At 44.2% G+C, this 16264-nt stretch overlaps 1 protein-coding gene and 1 long non-coding RNA gene across 2 annotated transcripts; both read left to right on the top strand.

Annotated features, from left to right (window-relative positions):
- Positions 1 to 2837: 2837 nt before the first annotated feature.
- Positions 2838 to 3786, top strand: LOC103636312 (uncharacterized). Its single transcript, XR_557929.3, has 3 exons — positions 2838 to 2899; positions 3047 to 3125; positions 3217 to 3786. It is a non-coding gene; the product is annotated as an uncharacterized lncRNA (long non-coding RNA).
- Positions 3787 to 5762: 1976 nt separating this feature from the next.
- Positions 5763 to 10408, top strand: LOC100382129 (putative protein kinase superfamily protein). The gene is made up of 5 exons (NM_001329463.1): positions 5763 to 6104; positions 7620 to 7816; positions 7988 to 8177; positions 8718 to 9109; positions 9318 to 10408. Exons 1-5 carry the CDS (start codon positions 5987 to 5989, stop codon positions 9897 to 9899), a joined length of 1479 nt encoding a protein of 492 aa, NP_001316392.1. The 5' UTR covers positions 5763 to 5986; the 3' UTR covers positions 9900 to 10408.
- Positions 10409 to 16264: the final 5856 nt, after the last annotated feature.

Here is a 16264-nt window from a genome sequence, read left to right as displayed (position 1 = left end):
GAAAATTAACTTCACACATAGGCTCACTTTGATGCTTTATTAGTGAATTTGCAGTTTTAGGAGACAAGCTTTACGGATAGCCTGGCTTATTGCTGCTATTATTGCAAGTTCATGTGAATATTGAAGGGTGGATGTTTGTTTATGGTTTATTCGTCGTTTTTTGTTCTGATATCATCATATTGGTTCGAAGATTGGCACTGGACTTGCTCTAAGCTTGATTGGAAATGCTGATGCCTGGATCTGCAGGGGAAATAAAGTTCTCGAAGCAGATTGAAGCGTTGACTGGACTGCAGTTTGTAGTATTGGCGAGAATAATTTGGGTATAATTACCTATCACTCTTTAGTTTCTTAAATTTCTATCCGCAACAATTTAAATTTCTTTTATTGGGGTGGTGCTTTTCTCCAGCAACTCGATTATATGGATGGATGTGTTGGAGGCGAGTTTGATCCTGCTTCTGCTTGTGCAATCAGAAGTTCTGAACTATTCAGAGTTCCTTATATTTTTTCACTAACCACCCTCCTGCCAATGTTCTTCGAAAATTAATTTTGCACATAGGCTCCCTTTAATGCTTTATTAGTGAATCTGCAATTTTGGGAGACATCACTCCAGTTGCCCCCTAGAATGATCACTACTAGGCTGAGTGGCTGATCGAATTATCACTGCTAGCACATTAGCCACTAGCACCACAACTCAGACAACTGCTAGCACATAGGGTTGTACAAGTTTCCGAGACCTATTTCTACTACTAATTCTTGTTTTTTGAACTGGGTTTTTAAATTTTCTTTATGCAGTCCAACTACTACATCTATCACTCCAGCAGCATCCCAAGCACCTAAGCTACCATCAGAAATTATTGGCAAAATCATTGAGGAGGTACCTCTCTTAAGCCTTAACTATTTATATTGTAGTGAGCTGATTTTCACTTTGGCAATTACTTTTTTTTATCGGCAACATGCTGGAGGCTAGAGAACGTGTGTCCTGATATATGCAGTTCTTTTTCTCTTAGAAAAAATAATGGAACTTTATACTTGAGACACAATTGATCAATCAAGGAAATTAAGCAACTAAACCTTTAGATGCGCATACTGCATCTTGATGAAAATTAAGCAACATTTGTGGGATTAAGAGTGTACATATTAGTTGCAATCTGCATTTTCTATCATATTTGCAATTTGCAATTTATGGATGGTAGAAATTCATAACTTCTCATAGCTAATAAACAGATTCTCTAAGTTATTTTTTCAGTTTTTGGTGTAGCGTGTAGATTGTCTTTCTCTAAGCTTGATTGGAAATGCTGATACCTGGATCTGCAGGGGAAATAAAGTTTTGGAAGTAGATTGAAGCGTTGACTGGACTGCAGTTTGTAGTATTGGCGAGAATCATTTGGGTATAATTACCTATCGCGCTTTAGTTTCTTAAATTTCTATCCGCAACAATTTAAATTTCTTTTATTGGGGTGGTGCTTTTCTCCAGCAACTCGATTATATGGATGGATGGGTTGGAGGCGAGTTTGATCCTGCTTCTACTTGTGCAATCAGAAGTTCTGAACTATTAAGTGTTCCTTGTATTTTTCACTAACCACCCTCCTGCCAATGTTCTTCGAAAATTAATTTCGCACATAGGCTCCCTTTAATGCTTTATTAGTGAATCTGCAATTTTGGGAGACATCACTCCAGTTGCCCCTTAGAATTACTTGGCTGAGTGGCTGATCGAATGATCACTGCTAGCACATTAGCCACCAGCACCACAACTGAGACAACTTCTTCATTATTAAGCAGTTCTGTAACTGCAGTTGTTCTTAGACCATTTTATGTAGTTGAATGGATGCGATATCTGAATCAAGAATGTTCTAAGAGCATTTTCTGTAATTGCAGCCATTTTGGAGGATGAACAAGCACCGAGAGAGAGTCCGGGAGGAGGCAGATACTGCTGGGACATGTCCAAGCCTGTGGAGATGCAGTGGAGATGGAGATCGACATTGGCATGGAGAAGCTGCGAAACCCACCGCAGCAGAACCCCACCCAGAGGAAGGTACGAGCAACACATTATTATCTTTACCACACATCCTTGCCCATTCAGTGTATTGGCTATTGGACGTGTTTGCACTTGTAGGTTGGATTAGGATAAAAACAATAACTGGCTGGGAATTTGAACCAGTGTCTGATTTGGACAGTAATTATTAGTGAGATGCCAAGGCACACTGTCGTTTTGTAACTGCATGCTATTAGGGGTCAAGTATAGTGCTTTTATATGGTTTGAGTTGCCAAGCTTAGTTAATGAACCATGAACAATAATATTCTATTACTTTTTAATTGCAGTTAGCCAGTTACTTATCAAAGTGGGATTCTTATTACAGCTGTGGGACATTCTTGTAGAGAACAATTAGGACATTATGGTTCTGTTTTATGCTTATTTTTTCTGCCATCCTTTTGCTTTTGCATTATGATTGTGTGGTAAAAGAAATATTCAACGGCTCCATATTGGAATGTTTCTATGGAATTTCACTGTAGGCAGACATTATGGAGCTCCATTCTCCATTGAACACTCTAGGGTGTCTTGAGGCAGTTACAAACTAGCTTGAACTGTACTGCTTCAAAAGCTAAACCTGAACTGAAGTCAGATGTCTTCCAAGTTCTCGGAGGCTTAAGTGCTTAACATTAGAGTGTTACACTTTTTATTGTACCGACTACCGACTTTTTATTGAACCACTATAAATCAGTCAAATCAATACTCGAAATGGTTCAATGCCTTAGAGTTGAAATGGAATTTTATCTCTTTTAGATGCAAAAATTGGAAAAATCTTACCATAGCCTTGTTTTTGTATTGATCTATCACAAGTCTTGCTAGTGCCACTGCAGATGTCCACTGTTATGACGTGTTATCAAATAAGTGGACCAGGTACAATGTTTCGGAAATTGCCTGACTTCTATGAATGTGTTGCTTAGACACTATGTTTTTCTGTTTTCTTTTCCTAAATTTATTGGATCCTATGTTCATCTCTGGATATCATGTACCACTTATTGACCACGACATTAATATTGCCAGGCTTACTCCTCTTGGCGAACCTCCTTCACCAAGAGCTGCACATGTAGCAACTGCTGTTGGAACCATGGTGGTCATTCAGGTACCTAGCTTAGATGTGTCAATTTTGTTGTCAGGTCAGTGCTGATGCAATAGCGAATATCACCTATCCCTTCGCATTTTGTTTCTTTTAGGGTGGAATTGGTCCTGCTGGCTTATCCGCTGAGGACCTTCATGTTCTTGATCTTACACAATAACGAGAAGAAGAAAGATGGAGAAGATGAAGATGAAGACTGGACTGGTGAGTGAGGATGAAAAAGAGTCCACGGGAAGAGTTACCAGTGTGAAGAGACCAAAGTATGCGACAAGATCTAAAAGCTCAGATAGTAGGGAAAACTCGAAGACTGGAAGTGACAGAAGTATCGACGAAGATGACGACACTGAGGATGAGCAAGATGAGACTCTGGGAGGTTTTTTAGTTAACGACGAGGATGACGAGCCTGCGGAAGAGCTGAGCGATGAAGAGGAGGAGGAATTTGACTATGAGGAAGATGATGATTGATAACCACGTCAAAAAAGAACCTTCTCAGTGATGAACTGATACTGACAAGTGACAAGCAGTATGTTTATATTCCTTTGAACTTGTGTAAAAATAATGTGTGGCAACTGTGTTAGTGTTGTTAATTCTGAAAAATGACGTTTTTGTATATCTGCATTGCTTATCTCAGCAGTGAACCGAATTTTCACTCAGCTGTGCTGCCATGCTGCGACATGGGCCACGAACGAGCCTGCATGAAAGCAATTCGTTTCCATTTGAAATCAGTCTTTGCACTATCAACAACAGGCCAACACTGGTGGTTGTTTTCACCAGAAGTAGGTGTAATAAATCATGTGAATATTTTTTGACCAACCGATTCCTGAGTTAGAAGATTTAGTATCAGCATGGTTTTTTCACATATACGTGTGTATCATTATATTAAAAAGAAGAAAAAAAGAGGTCTAAAGAAACTTCATACAACTGCACTCCACCACACCAAACCTGAATACATAGAAAGGGGTCTAAAGAAACTTCATACAACTGCACTCCACCACACCAACCTGAATACATAGAAGGGGTCTAATAAAACCTCAGACAACAACACATGACCCTACAAGACCTGATATGATTACATAGAAAAGAAAACTACAAGACCGCGATGGCATAGGTGGATTCTCTTGCTACTCAAATGTGGTTTAAATTGGGACTTTTAGTTTGACTGTTTGCTGAGGATTCTATTTCTTGAAGTGAATCTGAACTGACCTTTTGTAGGCACTTGATTGTTCGGCTGTCACCATATTTGTTGGAGCAACTGATCTGGTCGAAACAGAGTTATTTTGAAAGCTATGTGGGATGTGATTCATCCAAAGTCTGGTTCAAATGTAATGTTCTCCATTTACTTGTTATCACATGTCCATATTAGTGTCCTCCCGGTGAAAGGCGGTCGGCAGCTGAGGTCGCAGTCGTTCGCGCGGACGATGCTGAGGCTGTAGCCAGCAATATATAGTCATGGACCTATTCTGAGCAACCATGCATGATCACATCGAACACATTTAGGCTATGTTGGAAATTGAGGCACTATTAGTGCTCAGTTTTAAATAGAGAAATAGTAATAGCGGAATGAATTAATCTGCAAATTAAATTTGCGAGTTATTAAAATTAGTGATAATATATGTTATTCATTTTTATGTAACTGTTGTGCATAAACATTTTATCGAATAATTTATGTTGTGACATTTTATTGAATAATTTGTGTACCGTTTTGTTGCGATGTTGTGCACGCGGTTGTAGGGAGGGCATATTGTGGCGGCTACGAGGAACCGATGTTCCTGTGTGGCGGTGACAACGACACCGTGGAGCCAAGGCAATGTCAGCAAGCTGATTTTTCAGATTGGAATCTATGGTTCTTTTTAAAGATCGAATATGTTCTAGCATCTTAAAAAGATTTGTCAGAATGTAAACATTTGTTCTGAGGTCATTTAGGCCTCAAACATAATTTCTTGGACTTATTTCGTTGGAGGGAATGGGACATCTCGAGATCTAAATGTGTATAGAAGATCCAAATGTGTATAGAACATATATTTTTTATGGGTATCAAATATGATTATGTGCAAAGCACGGACATAGTACTATAACAATGAAACACACATTTGTACATAATTCATTATGATATTATATGTTACCGTTGCAACGCACGGGCACTCACCTAGTAGGTCATTATAATAGTAGAGATTAACATTTTTAGCAAATTAGCTAACAAATAGATAGGTATTTTACTGCAATTTTATCAATTCAGTACATTCAATCACTCATAAATATCATGTCAACCCGGGCCGACATTATCGGCTGAAGTGGAGGCCCAAGCATGACCCGACGTCCCGACGTGTAGGACCAGGACAGCATGGGCACAATGACCTATAGGCCGGACCGAGCTAATACCAGATTTATCTGGGCCGTACTCCGGTCCATCCAGTGGGCCTTGTCCATCTCACCGTCTATAGTGGCAGGCAAGGAGATCTCGCAGGCAAGAGAGACGGTGAAAACGGAAGTGCCCTGCCCTGTCACCGAGGATCCCTGCCCGGTGCTGAGCAGAGCTGACTTTTGCTCCGCTTGCCCGCTGGCCTTGCCCCAGCCTCATATTCTCCTCCTCCTTCCTGTAGCTGTAGCTTTCACCCCACTCCCATAGTCCCTCTCCCTCCAGGGCGCCGCGCCTCCCTCCCTTTCCCTAATCCCCCGCTACCGCGGCGCTTCCCCCTCCCCCGCTCCCTCCACAATTAGGCCAGTAGCCCGCTTGCAGCTGCGGCGTCGGTCGGGAAGAGGCCTTGCTCCAGTCCCGCAGATCGGGGGAGGCGCTCCCCCCCGCCCCCGCCTCGTCAGCTCGGCCGCTTCCCCGCCGCCGGTCCCTCCCGGAGGCGCCAGCGTCGCCGATGAGCTGCTTCGTCTGCTTCGGGTCGGCGGCGCACGACGGGGAGTCCAGGAAGCCCCCCGCCGCGGGCGCCGGCAAAGACGTCCCGCCGGATCGCGCGGTGGTCCGCGTCGGATCAGGTACGGTACGGCGGCTGGTCCTGGAGCTGGATCTCGGAGCTGTCCCTCCCTCCCTCGCTTCGCTCTGCTCTTTCCGCTAGTCTAGGCTTGCTCCCTGTTGCTTGCTAGGCTAGGCTACCCGCGCGTGCGAATACACCGTGCCACGAGCTCCGCGGGTAGAATCAGCTGCGATCGTTCCGGCGAGCCACAAGTGGCGACTGTGGAAGTGTGGATCGGTGGAACCCTGCCTTGCGCTTCGTTTGTTTGGTCGGCGAAACGACGGGAAGCGGTGTTGGTGTTGGGCTCTCACTTCATTTGTGCCTCTGACATTTAACTCTACCTCCAGCGTTACTGCGTTACCAGTGCGCGTCCGTGGGGACTGGGGACTATGTGAAACCGCGTTGGGGTAGCTGGATAAAGACATACTTCGTATACGGTATCCGAAGTAGTAGGAGTATCCCTCTTTTCTGGGTGGGATAAACAACGGTGACCTGGTACAAACTCATCGGGATGTGTTTGGACCCTACACCAGAGTATTAAATTTTTCCACCTAGGCAGCTCCCCCCCTAGCAATGTGTGTTATGCAATCTGTATGGAGTGATTTGGTGGTTTCATATTTAGAAATGACGGATGGGTTATGGTGGTAGCTTTTTCCAGGGTAGATAAAAGATCAGAGATGGGATATTGATTCATGAACTGAAGTTCTTTTTTTTTTGCTTGCCCTGGCAGTGTATCTTCTTACACAACTTTTTTTGCTGCTACGGGGGAGAGATATACTAGGATGAAACACCTATTTTTATGTGTTTATTTATACAACTAGATGTATCCTTAAATGTGCAATGGACCATCTAGAGTCGTAGGAAATGTGTTTTAACGTAAACCAAAATTATTTTTTTTCACATGGACAGCTCTCAACGTGTGTGATGTGCAATTTGTCCGCAGTGATTTGGTGGTTCGATATTGTAAAATGTTGGATGGGTTATGGTGTCCTTCAGCACTGTACAAAGAAGATCAGTGATGGGGGTTTTATAGTCATAGACTCATAGGTAGTACTTGCTTGCCCGTTACATCCTTGTGATGCCTCAACCGAACTTTCTCGGGCTGGCTGCATAGCTTCTTACACAGCTTTATTGTTGCTCCACAGCTGCGGGGATGAGGAACATACTAGGATAAAAATAACTATTATTAGTGAGGGAGGGATGTCTCTGGATCATGATGTGTATGCAGGCTAGGGGCACATGGGTTTCCAGGTGGACCGAGCCAGCCCACTTCTTACCCCTTCCTTCTTTTTTCTTTTCTTTTTTCCTATTCTTTCTCCTTCACGCTGGTGTGTTGCATTTCCTTACGTTGGTACCTCATGCCTCACTTACCGAAGTTGTATTGAGACTCCATGCCTCGCTTTACCACCTTGATAACCATGGTTCCGCATTTCTATTGATATAGTTCTACTTTTCTGAGTTATGTTCGTTTTTAAATGTTGAATTCTTGAAAGTAACTGCTGCTGATCCAATGTATAATTTCTTTCTTCCTGCTTAGACAAATCAAGATCACAGGGTGGACCAGAATCTAAGAAGGACCTGATTATACATAGGGATGGGAATAGTCAAAATATTGCAGCACATACTTTCACTTTTCGTGAACTTGCTGCAGCCACTAAGAATTTCAGGCAAGATTGCCTTTTAGGGGAGGGAGGTTTTGGTCGTGTATATAAAGGACGCTTGGAGAATGGACAGGTAAGCATATCTGAAACATGACGCATTGACATTTTGATTGTAAAGCTAAATCCTCTCAAATTTGGCTTCTGAGTTGAAACATTAAGTAAAATGTTGGTGGGAAATGCTAACATAACGATTATACTTGCGCCCTGGATTAGCCCTGGATACTAACAGAGTTTTACTTCCCAGGCTGTTGCTGTGAAGCAACTTGATCGTAATGGCCTCCAAGGAAATAGGGAATTTCTGGTTGAGGTTCTCATGCTCAGTCTCTTACATCACACTAACCTGGTCAATCTAATTGGCTACTGTGCTGACGGTGACCAACGCCTTCTTGTTTATGAGTTTATGCCATTGGGGTCACTAGAAGATCATCTGCATGGTTTGTGTATCTCCTCTTTGTCATCTAGTCTCCGGAATATTCCATGAGTGCCTGTAGCTGTAATGAAGCATTGTGTTATTCTATAGGAGTGGCGTGCTTCATCTGACTGTTAAATCTATTTTGTATATAGCATGACTGTAACTGCGCGCTTAGGTTGATAGATCGTAATTGTTGGTTCAGCTTAAAATGATCGGCATGCATGTTGTACTACTGTTGGATCTATCGTATAGGTAGGGTGCTATTTTTTTGTATTGTGTGCCTGGCCATGTAAATTTGCATGCACTATCTATATTAAAAAAAACCTCGACCAGAGGGAGAGATGCCCCTATGATTTTGTTTTTAAGAAGTTTGTGCCACCCTTCAAACCTGAACTGGTGATGGGGGGTTTCATCAACCCCCAGACTTCAACGGCTAACTAGTGTAACTCGGGAGAAGTTGGCTTTTCATAGGCTAAAATGAATATGTTGATGTTTTCTCTCTCTTCCATTTCTTTGCATTCAGTTCACGGGTCTTGTAACTGAAAAGTATTTATTTGTGTAGATCTGCCACCAGATAAAGAACCTCTAGACTGGAACACACGGATGAAGATAGCTGCAGGTGCAGCTAAGGGCTTAGAGTACCTTCACGACAAGACGAGTCCTCCTGTTATTTACCGGGATTTTAAGTCGTCAAACATTCTTCTTGGAGAAGGATTTCATCCGAAGCTATCAGACTTTGGCCTTGCAAAACTTGGCCCGGTTGGTGACAAGACCCATGTTTCAACACGTGTGATGGGTACATATGGCTACTGTGCCCCAGAATATGCAATGACTGGGCAGCTCACAGTTAAATCCGATGTGTATAGCTTTGGAGTCGTGTTCCTTGAACTTATCACAGGGCGCAAAGCAATTGACAACACCAAGACCCAAGGGGAGCAAAACCTAGTGGCATGGGTATGTTTCTATCCTATTTCATCGCATGTAGCATTTTCTTTTATGTCAGTGAAACACCTATGTGTGCTTATAAATGAATGCCTCGTAGTTCTTCAACTCATCTGAAACTGCTGTCTGATAGACTGATACTGCAGCAGCCTTTAAAACAGCAACATCTGTTGGTAGACAGTTTCATCTGTAGAACTAATACGGTTCATCTAATCTGCAGGCTCGTCCACTGTTCAAGGACCGCAGGAAATTCCCTAAAATGGCTGATCCAATGCTTCAGGGCCGCTTCCCTATGAGGGGTCTATATCAGGCCTTAGCTGTTGCTGCCATGTGCTTGCAAGAGCAAGCTGCTACACGCCCTCACATCGGGGATGTTGTCACTGCTCTCTCATATCTCGCTTCTCAGGCTTATGACCCAAACGCCCCTGTTCAACACAGCCGGAGCAACGCATCTACCCCCAGGTCCAGAAACCCTGCTGCATGGAACGGTGATCAGCGCAGTGTGCGCTCGCCTAATCATCACCATTCTCCAGACCCGCGGCGGAGGGACCCTGCCAGGGCATCCAAGTATGGAGCAGAGGTTAGCAGGACTAGCTCTGCCAGCGATTCTGGCCGGCGGTCAGGTCTGGATGACATGGACCCGACCGGGTCGCAAGTGGGAAGCCCAGCTCAAACCGGAAGAAGAAGAGAAGCTCCAAGGGCCACCGACAGACAGCGCGCTGTCGGAGAGGCCAGGATGTGGGGGGAGAACTCAAGGGAGCGAACGAATGGCCATGGTAGCTTCGACAGCACGCATGAGTGAAGCCGTCAGGTTCCACTCCAGGCATCATTTCAGACGAACGATGGGTTTGAGCCCACTCATCGGCACCGGTCGGATCTGATCTTGGGACATGGCGTGGTGCCGCCCGGTCCGGGTGTCTGTGAATAAGGCTCTCTCTCTTGCCCTCATGTGGCGAATGCAATTCTCCTCATGTCCATCCCTTCCGAAGGCGATGCTTCCGGCGACGGGGAGCCTGAGGAGCCTCCTGTAGGATTCAGTCAGAGGTAGACAGGTCAGTGAAGAAAAAGGATGCGCGGAGTCACATTGGCGAGTGTGTGTTTTTGGTGGCTAGAGCTGAGTATTTTCAGCTGCATGTATCCTTTTTTGTGTATGGGTAAGAGCAACCGTGTCAGGTTTGGCTACCTGAGAGACCTTTGAAGCTAGCCAGCTGCTGTTGCTGCTGCTTCTGCTTCTTCCTCCCCCCTTTTGGGAGTTCAGAGCTGGAATGTAGGTAGGATAGGCGATGATGTTGAGTACAGCAACTGTTTTACACCCTTCCATGTTGGAACAGTTTGCATATATATATATATATGTATATATATATATATATATATATATATATATATATATATATATATATATATATATATATATATATATATAGTATTTAGAGCCCTGGGCTCTTTTTAACTACAGGAAGCTCCAACCACCCGCTCGGTTGACCAGGCGACCATCCGGTCCACCCACTATAATGTTTACGCTTAGTTATACACAAGTTTACGCTCATGTACCATTGTATAAAACCAACCGCTCTACCTGGCCTTCCGCGCGATGGCTGAGACTAGGGTTTCAGTGGCGGCTGTTGCGCGACACGAGCGAGCACGGCGGACAAGCATCCCATAGACGAGATCCATGGCGATCGCCTCCCTGTCATCGTTCCAGAGGTGCCTCCTAGCCCAGATCTGTTCGCCCCTCGCCCTCTCCAGACTCGGTGATTCGCAGACTCGGCCAGCTGCCTAGGCACCGGCCACCGGCGTCCGGATCTCCTGCTCTGCTGCTCGCCACCACGGGGGCTCTCCGGCGTTGGCTCGACGCGGCAGTGCCCCCCGGTTACTCTGCCTCCTCGTCCGACCCCAGCGCCAGCCCCAATATCTCCTCCGCGATGCCATCTCCGACACCCTCTCCTGCTCCCGCGCCATCACCGACCAAGAATCCAGCTCCGGGCATCCCTGCGTCACCGCCTGCACCGAGCTCCATTGGCCAGATGCCGACCGCCGTCTGCATCGAGGTCCATTGGCAATTCTCTGTGATTCCTCTTTCTTGTCTCTCTAGTGACGGGTGTGGATTTTGTGGAATCTACGTTTGATGGGGTTACGATTTGGGGGTTTTCTGCGCTTAAGGCAGCTGGCGGGGTTCGGGAGCTTCGGATCTGGTTTGTGGATTTCCATCCGCAAGGGCTGTTTGGGGTTCCGAGGTTGTGGGTTTCTGCTGGAATATATTTTCTAACCATAGAATTTGTTTAGAGGAGTTCAGATCCGTTCGTATTTGAGTCTAGATGTTTAACATCCGATACCGCATCCATATCAGAACAAATAAATCTGTTTATGATGTCGATATCCATTTGTATCCTATCCGACATAGCTAGTTGATACTATCCATATTCAAATCCGAATAGAAATCTGGAAACAAATGTAATATTAGTGATATACGATTGTGTCCGATCCATGTGCACCCTTAGCTTTATGATTTCACTGGGTTATTTGTGGGTATAGTTTCACTTATTTTTTTGCCTGGCTCCAGTTTTCTTCATTTAAGAGCAGTGCACGTATTCAGAAGCTGACTATGTAATTTCTTGTATGTTGCTTTGAGGCAAATTGAACAGGGATTTGTTTGGCTTCCAAATGGTTTGTTGGTCCTAAAATAGTCAGAATAACATGACATTTGTGCTATAGGTAATATGATCTTCTAACTCAAGTTTGCATTCAGTTTAGACTTTAGGTTATGTTAGTCATAACAAGCTTGAAAAGACATATTAACAAGGAAAGATCATTTTAACAGTTCATGTTACGTTTGCAGATATGGACCTCAGTGGTTTTCTCCACATTAGGAAAGCTGGAAGAGCCTTTTGAACTCAGTTTTTTTGCTAACAGTGGTGTTATGGTGAAACCGAGTTTTGTGTGTATGTACCAACAGCTAAAATGTAAACACGACATTATCATAGCTGAGTACAGGAATAATTATCTTTTATATCTTATTGTAAAATCTGAAACAGTTCTCCTGTAGATGGTTAGCTTGCATTTTACGCTACAATTACCTCAGATCACTTCTTGTTGTATCTTACACCAATATATATATATATAGGGTGATGGTAATGGGAGCCCTGGGCTTCCATTAGTATGGGAAGCCCCAGTCAGGTATATCTACGCGCGCTCGATCTGGTTCTGGCTCGAGCGGATTGCAGCGTAAAACGTGACCTAAAACAGCGTAAATGAGTACGTAATTTAGCGTAAATCTTATATTTGTTTTGTAACAGCAAACGAGGCCTAAAATTACGGCGTAAAAATCGCATGCAGCCGATCGTGCGCGGGTTCTGGCTCGGGCGGATTCCAGCGTAAAACGTGAGCTAAAACAGCGTAAATGAGTACGAAATTTAGCGTAATTCCTATATCTGTTTTGTAACAGCAAACGGAGCCTAAAATTACGGCGTAAAAATCGTGTGCACCCGATCGTGCGCGGGTTCTGGATCGGGTGGATTTTAGCGTAAAACGTGAACCAAAACAGCGTAAATGAGTACAAATTTTAGCGTAAATTATCGATCTGTTTCGTAACGACAAATGGGTCTCGAATTACGGCATGAAAATCGCCACAGGCGCTGTCTCGGGCGGATTTCGGCATAAAACGTGAACCAAAACAGCGTAAATGAGTATGAATTTTAGCGTAAATCATCGATTGATTTCGTAACGACAAATGGGGACAAATTACGGCGTAAAAATCGTGCGCGGGTTCTGGCTCGAGCGGATTTAAGTGTAAATCGTGAACCAAAACATCGTAAATGACGGGTTCTGGCTCGAGCGGATTTAAGTGTAAATCGTGAACCAAAACAGCGTAAATGAGTATAAATTTTAGCGTAAATGAATAGAAATATCAGAAACAGACAAATAGATGGAAGCGGATCCATGAACTGAAATATAGGTCATATAATCCTATTGACATTGGCATAAATATGTATACAAAATAGCATAAAATAGGATCGCCGTCCTGCGGAACCAGCGCCTCGCATCTGGGATGCGCCACCACTTCGTGCCTAGGGAGGATGCCGTCGTCGCTAGCGCCTAGGGAAATCCGCCGTCGCGACCGCTGGCACATCGCCGTCGTGCGCACCTCATGGGGCCGCCGCAGCGTGCGTGCCCTCGGGATCCGATGCCGCAGCGTGTCCCTAGATTCGCCGTCGCGCCACAGGAATCCGCCATCGCGAGCGTGTCCCCAGATCCGCCGTCGCGCCTCAGGGATCCGCCGTCGCGAGCGTGTCCCCAGATCCGTCGTCGCGCCACAGATGCTGGAGCGGCGGTGGCGGTGGCCATCGCAGAGACGGACGGGACAACCGCCGTTGTCACCGGGCCTAGGGTGCGCTGCCGTCGTCCGTCCGCTTCAAGAGCGCCGTCACCGCTTGCTTGCCTGCCTCGGAGCGTCGTTGTCGCTCGTTCCTGGTGGAGCGCCGCCGTCGGTCGCCTGCCTCGAGGTGACACCGCTGCTGGCCCCAGGATCACCGCCGCTCGCACGCCCTAGAGAACCGCCGCCGCCGCTAAAACCTAATTTCTGGCGGCGTGGGGGTGTTTTTATAGTGGTGGCGTGGGCCGGATCGTGGGCCCGATGCACGTAATATGCGCAGACTATATTTGCATAAACTGATACACACATCAGCATAACTCGTATTATATTTTGGCGTAAGCAGTTAGGTACAATAAGCCAAAAAGGGTCCGGTGCGGTCGCGCACCTGGTCGGTACGTGGTCGGGGCTTCCTATAGTTAAATAGAGCCTAGGGCTCTAAATACATATACTATATATATATATAGGGAAGAGGTAATGGAAGCCCTGGGCTTCCCCTACTAATGGAAGCCCCAGCCAGGACGCGGTCAACTCAGCACCCGCGCAGCCATGCAGTCAACAGCCAGGAATCCTGAACGATAAGCGCGTAAGGCAATATACGAATGCATATATATATGGATAAAGATGCGTAAACCATGCATAAAGGAATCTTTTGACGCCCGAAACACGTGGAATGAATATGACACTGTGGACAACGTTTACGACTGCATAATGACATGTACTTGACAGCATAAATCATGCAGTATGTGGTTCTGGTTCTGGCTCGGGCGGATTCCAGCGTAAACCGTGAGCTAAAACAGCGTAAATGAGTTCGAAATTTAGCGTAAATCCTATTTCTGTTTTGTAACAGCAAACGGGGCCTAAAATTACGGCGTGAAAATCGCGTGCAACCGATCGTGCGCGGGTCCTTGCTCGGGCCGATTCCAGCGTAAACCGTGAGCTAAAACAGCGTAAATGAGTACAGAATTTAGCGTAAATCTTATATATGTTTTGTAACAGCAAATGAAGCCTAAAATTACGGCGTGAAAATTGTGTGCAGCCGATCGTGCGCGGGTTCTGGCTCGGGCGGATTCCAGCGTAAAACGTGAGCTAAAACAACGTAAATTAATACGAAATTTAGCGTAAATCATTTATCTGTTTCGTAACAACAAATAGGTCCCGAGATTACGGCGTGAAAATTATGTGCGGCCGAGTGCGCAGGTTCTGGCTCGAATGGATTTTAGAGTGAACGTGAACCTAAACATCATAAATTAGTACGAATGTTAGCGTAAATCGTATATCTGTTTCGTAATGGCGAATGGAGCCGAAATTTACGGCGCGAAAATCACGCGTCACCGGACGTACGCGGGGTTTGGCTCGGACGGATTTATGCGTAAAACGTGAACCAAAACAACGTAAATGAGTACGAATTTTAGCGTAAATCATTCATATGTTTCATAATAACGAATGTAGACCGAATATACCTCTCTGCGCACGAGGTTGTCATAAAATGCATCAAGAAATATCGTAAATTGGAGTAAATACAACAAGAAGTGATCTGAGGTAATTGTGGCGTAAAATGCAAGCTAACCATCTACAGGAGAACTGTTTTAGATTTTACAATAAGATATAAGAGATAATTATTCCTGTACTCAACTATGATAATGTCGTGTTTACATTTTAGTTGTTGGTACATACACGCAAAACTATGTTCCACCGTAACACCATTGTTAGCAAAAAAGTGAGTTCAAAAGGCTCTTCTAGCTTTCCTAATGTGGAGAAAACCATCGAGGTCCATATCTGCAAACGTAACATGAACTGTTAATATGATCTTTTCTTGTTAATATGATCATCTTTTCTAGCTTGTTATGACTAACATAACCTACAGTCTAAACTGAATGCACACATGAGTTAGAAGATCAGATTACCAAAAGAAAAATCTCTTGAGTTAGAAGATCAGATTACGACGAAAAGGTGCAAATATACACACCCTGCTACATTAAAACTCAGCTCTCTTTTCATCTGAATCCTTAATCTAAAGCCATGCTACACTGAATCTCCTGCTTACCTAAGTTCACTTCAGTTTTAGACTATGCAAACAAACAGATGCATATGGCTATAAGCCCCTCTCCATCCAATTACTTGAAAAACGGTTTCATTTTTATGCAATATTGAGTTATAGAAATCAATGAAGGCCCTCTCAAATTCCAGCAAAGAAATGTTTAGAAAATTAGAATCAGGCAGTGATCATAAATAGTAGTAATTAGTAAAAGTCTATCTACTATAGCATACGGCACTGACGATCACAACTAAAAATAGTATTGATAATTGAACCTGTACACATACATGAAAGATGCAAAAGTCTATTAGGAGAGGCAATAATTCCTCAAAATTGATCAAATTAGGTTACACCATGCTAATAAAAGTTTGAACAATTATTCCGATTCCAGAAAACCAAGAAACCATTCAAGCATCTTCAAAACACATTATCATAACTGATAGAGGGTCGCGACAACTGAGCTGATTGAAAGTGTGGATGTACACACAGACTACCCAAATCAGAGTTATAGCCGATACAGAATTGGGGTGCCTATATCTTATTTATATAAATCATGTAGTTGCTCCAAGGTTTGTCCAGTTTATTTAGGGGAAATATAACTTGGATCTACGTATTTACCAAAAGAACATAAAAATGATATAGAACTGGTGGTCTACGTGTTTATAATGCGGAGCGTACACGAGATCTGGTAATTGAGCATAATAACACATTCAAATTAGCATAAAAGACGTATTTAGGAATAAAAATCACAAGAGCAGGGCGA

Source organism: Zea mays, chromosome 8 (genome assembly GCF_902167145.1).
Source record: "Zea mays cultivar B73 chromosome 8, Zm-B73-REFERENCE-NAM-5.0, whole genome shotgun sequence".
NCBI classification, from domain to species: Eukaryota; Viridiplantae; Streptophyta; class Magnoliopsida; order Poales; family Poaceae; genus Zea; species Zea mays.
Note: the sequence above shows the minus strand (reverse complement) of the source record. Positions and strands in the feature narration are given on the sequence as shown.

Coding starts and splice junctions, on each gene's coding strand:
- LOC100382129 (NM_001329463.1), top strand. CDS start 5,987: ATGAGCTGCTTCGTCTGCTTCGGGTCGGCGGCGCACGACGGGGAGTCC. Junction 6,105..7,619: donor GGTGGTCCGCGTCGGATCAG/GTACGGTACGGC, acceptor CTTCCTGCTTAG/ACAAATCAAGATCACAGGGT. Junction 8,178..8,717: donor ACTAGAAGATCATCTGCATG/GTTTGTGTATCT, acceptor TTATTTGTGTAG/ATCTGCCACCAGATAAAGAA.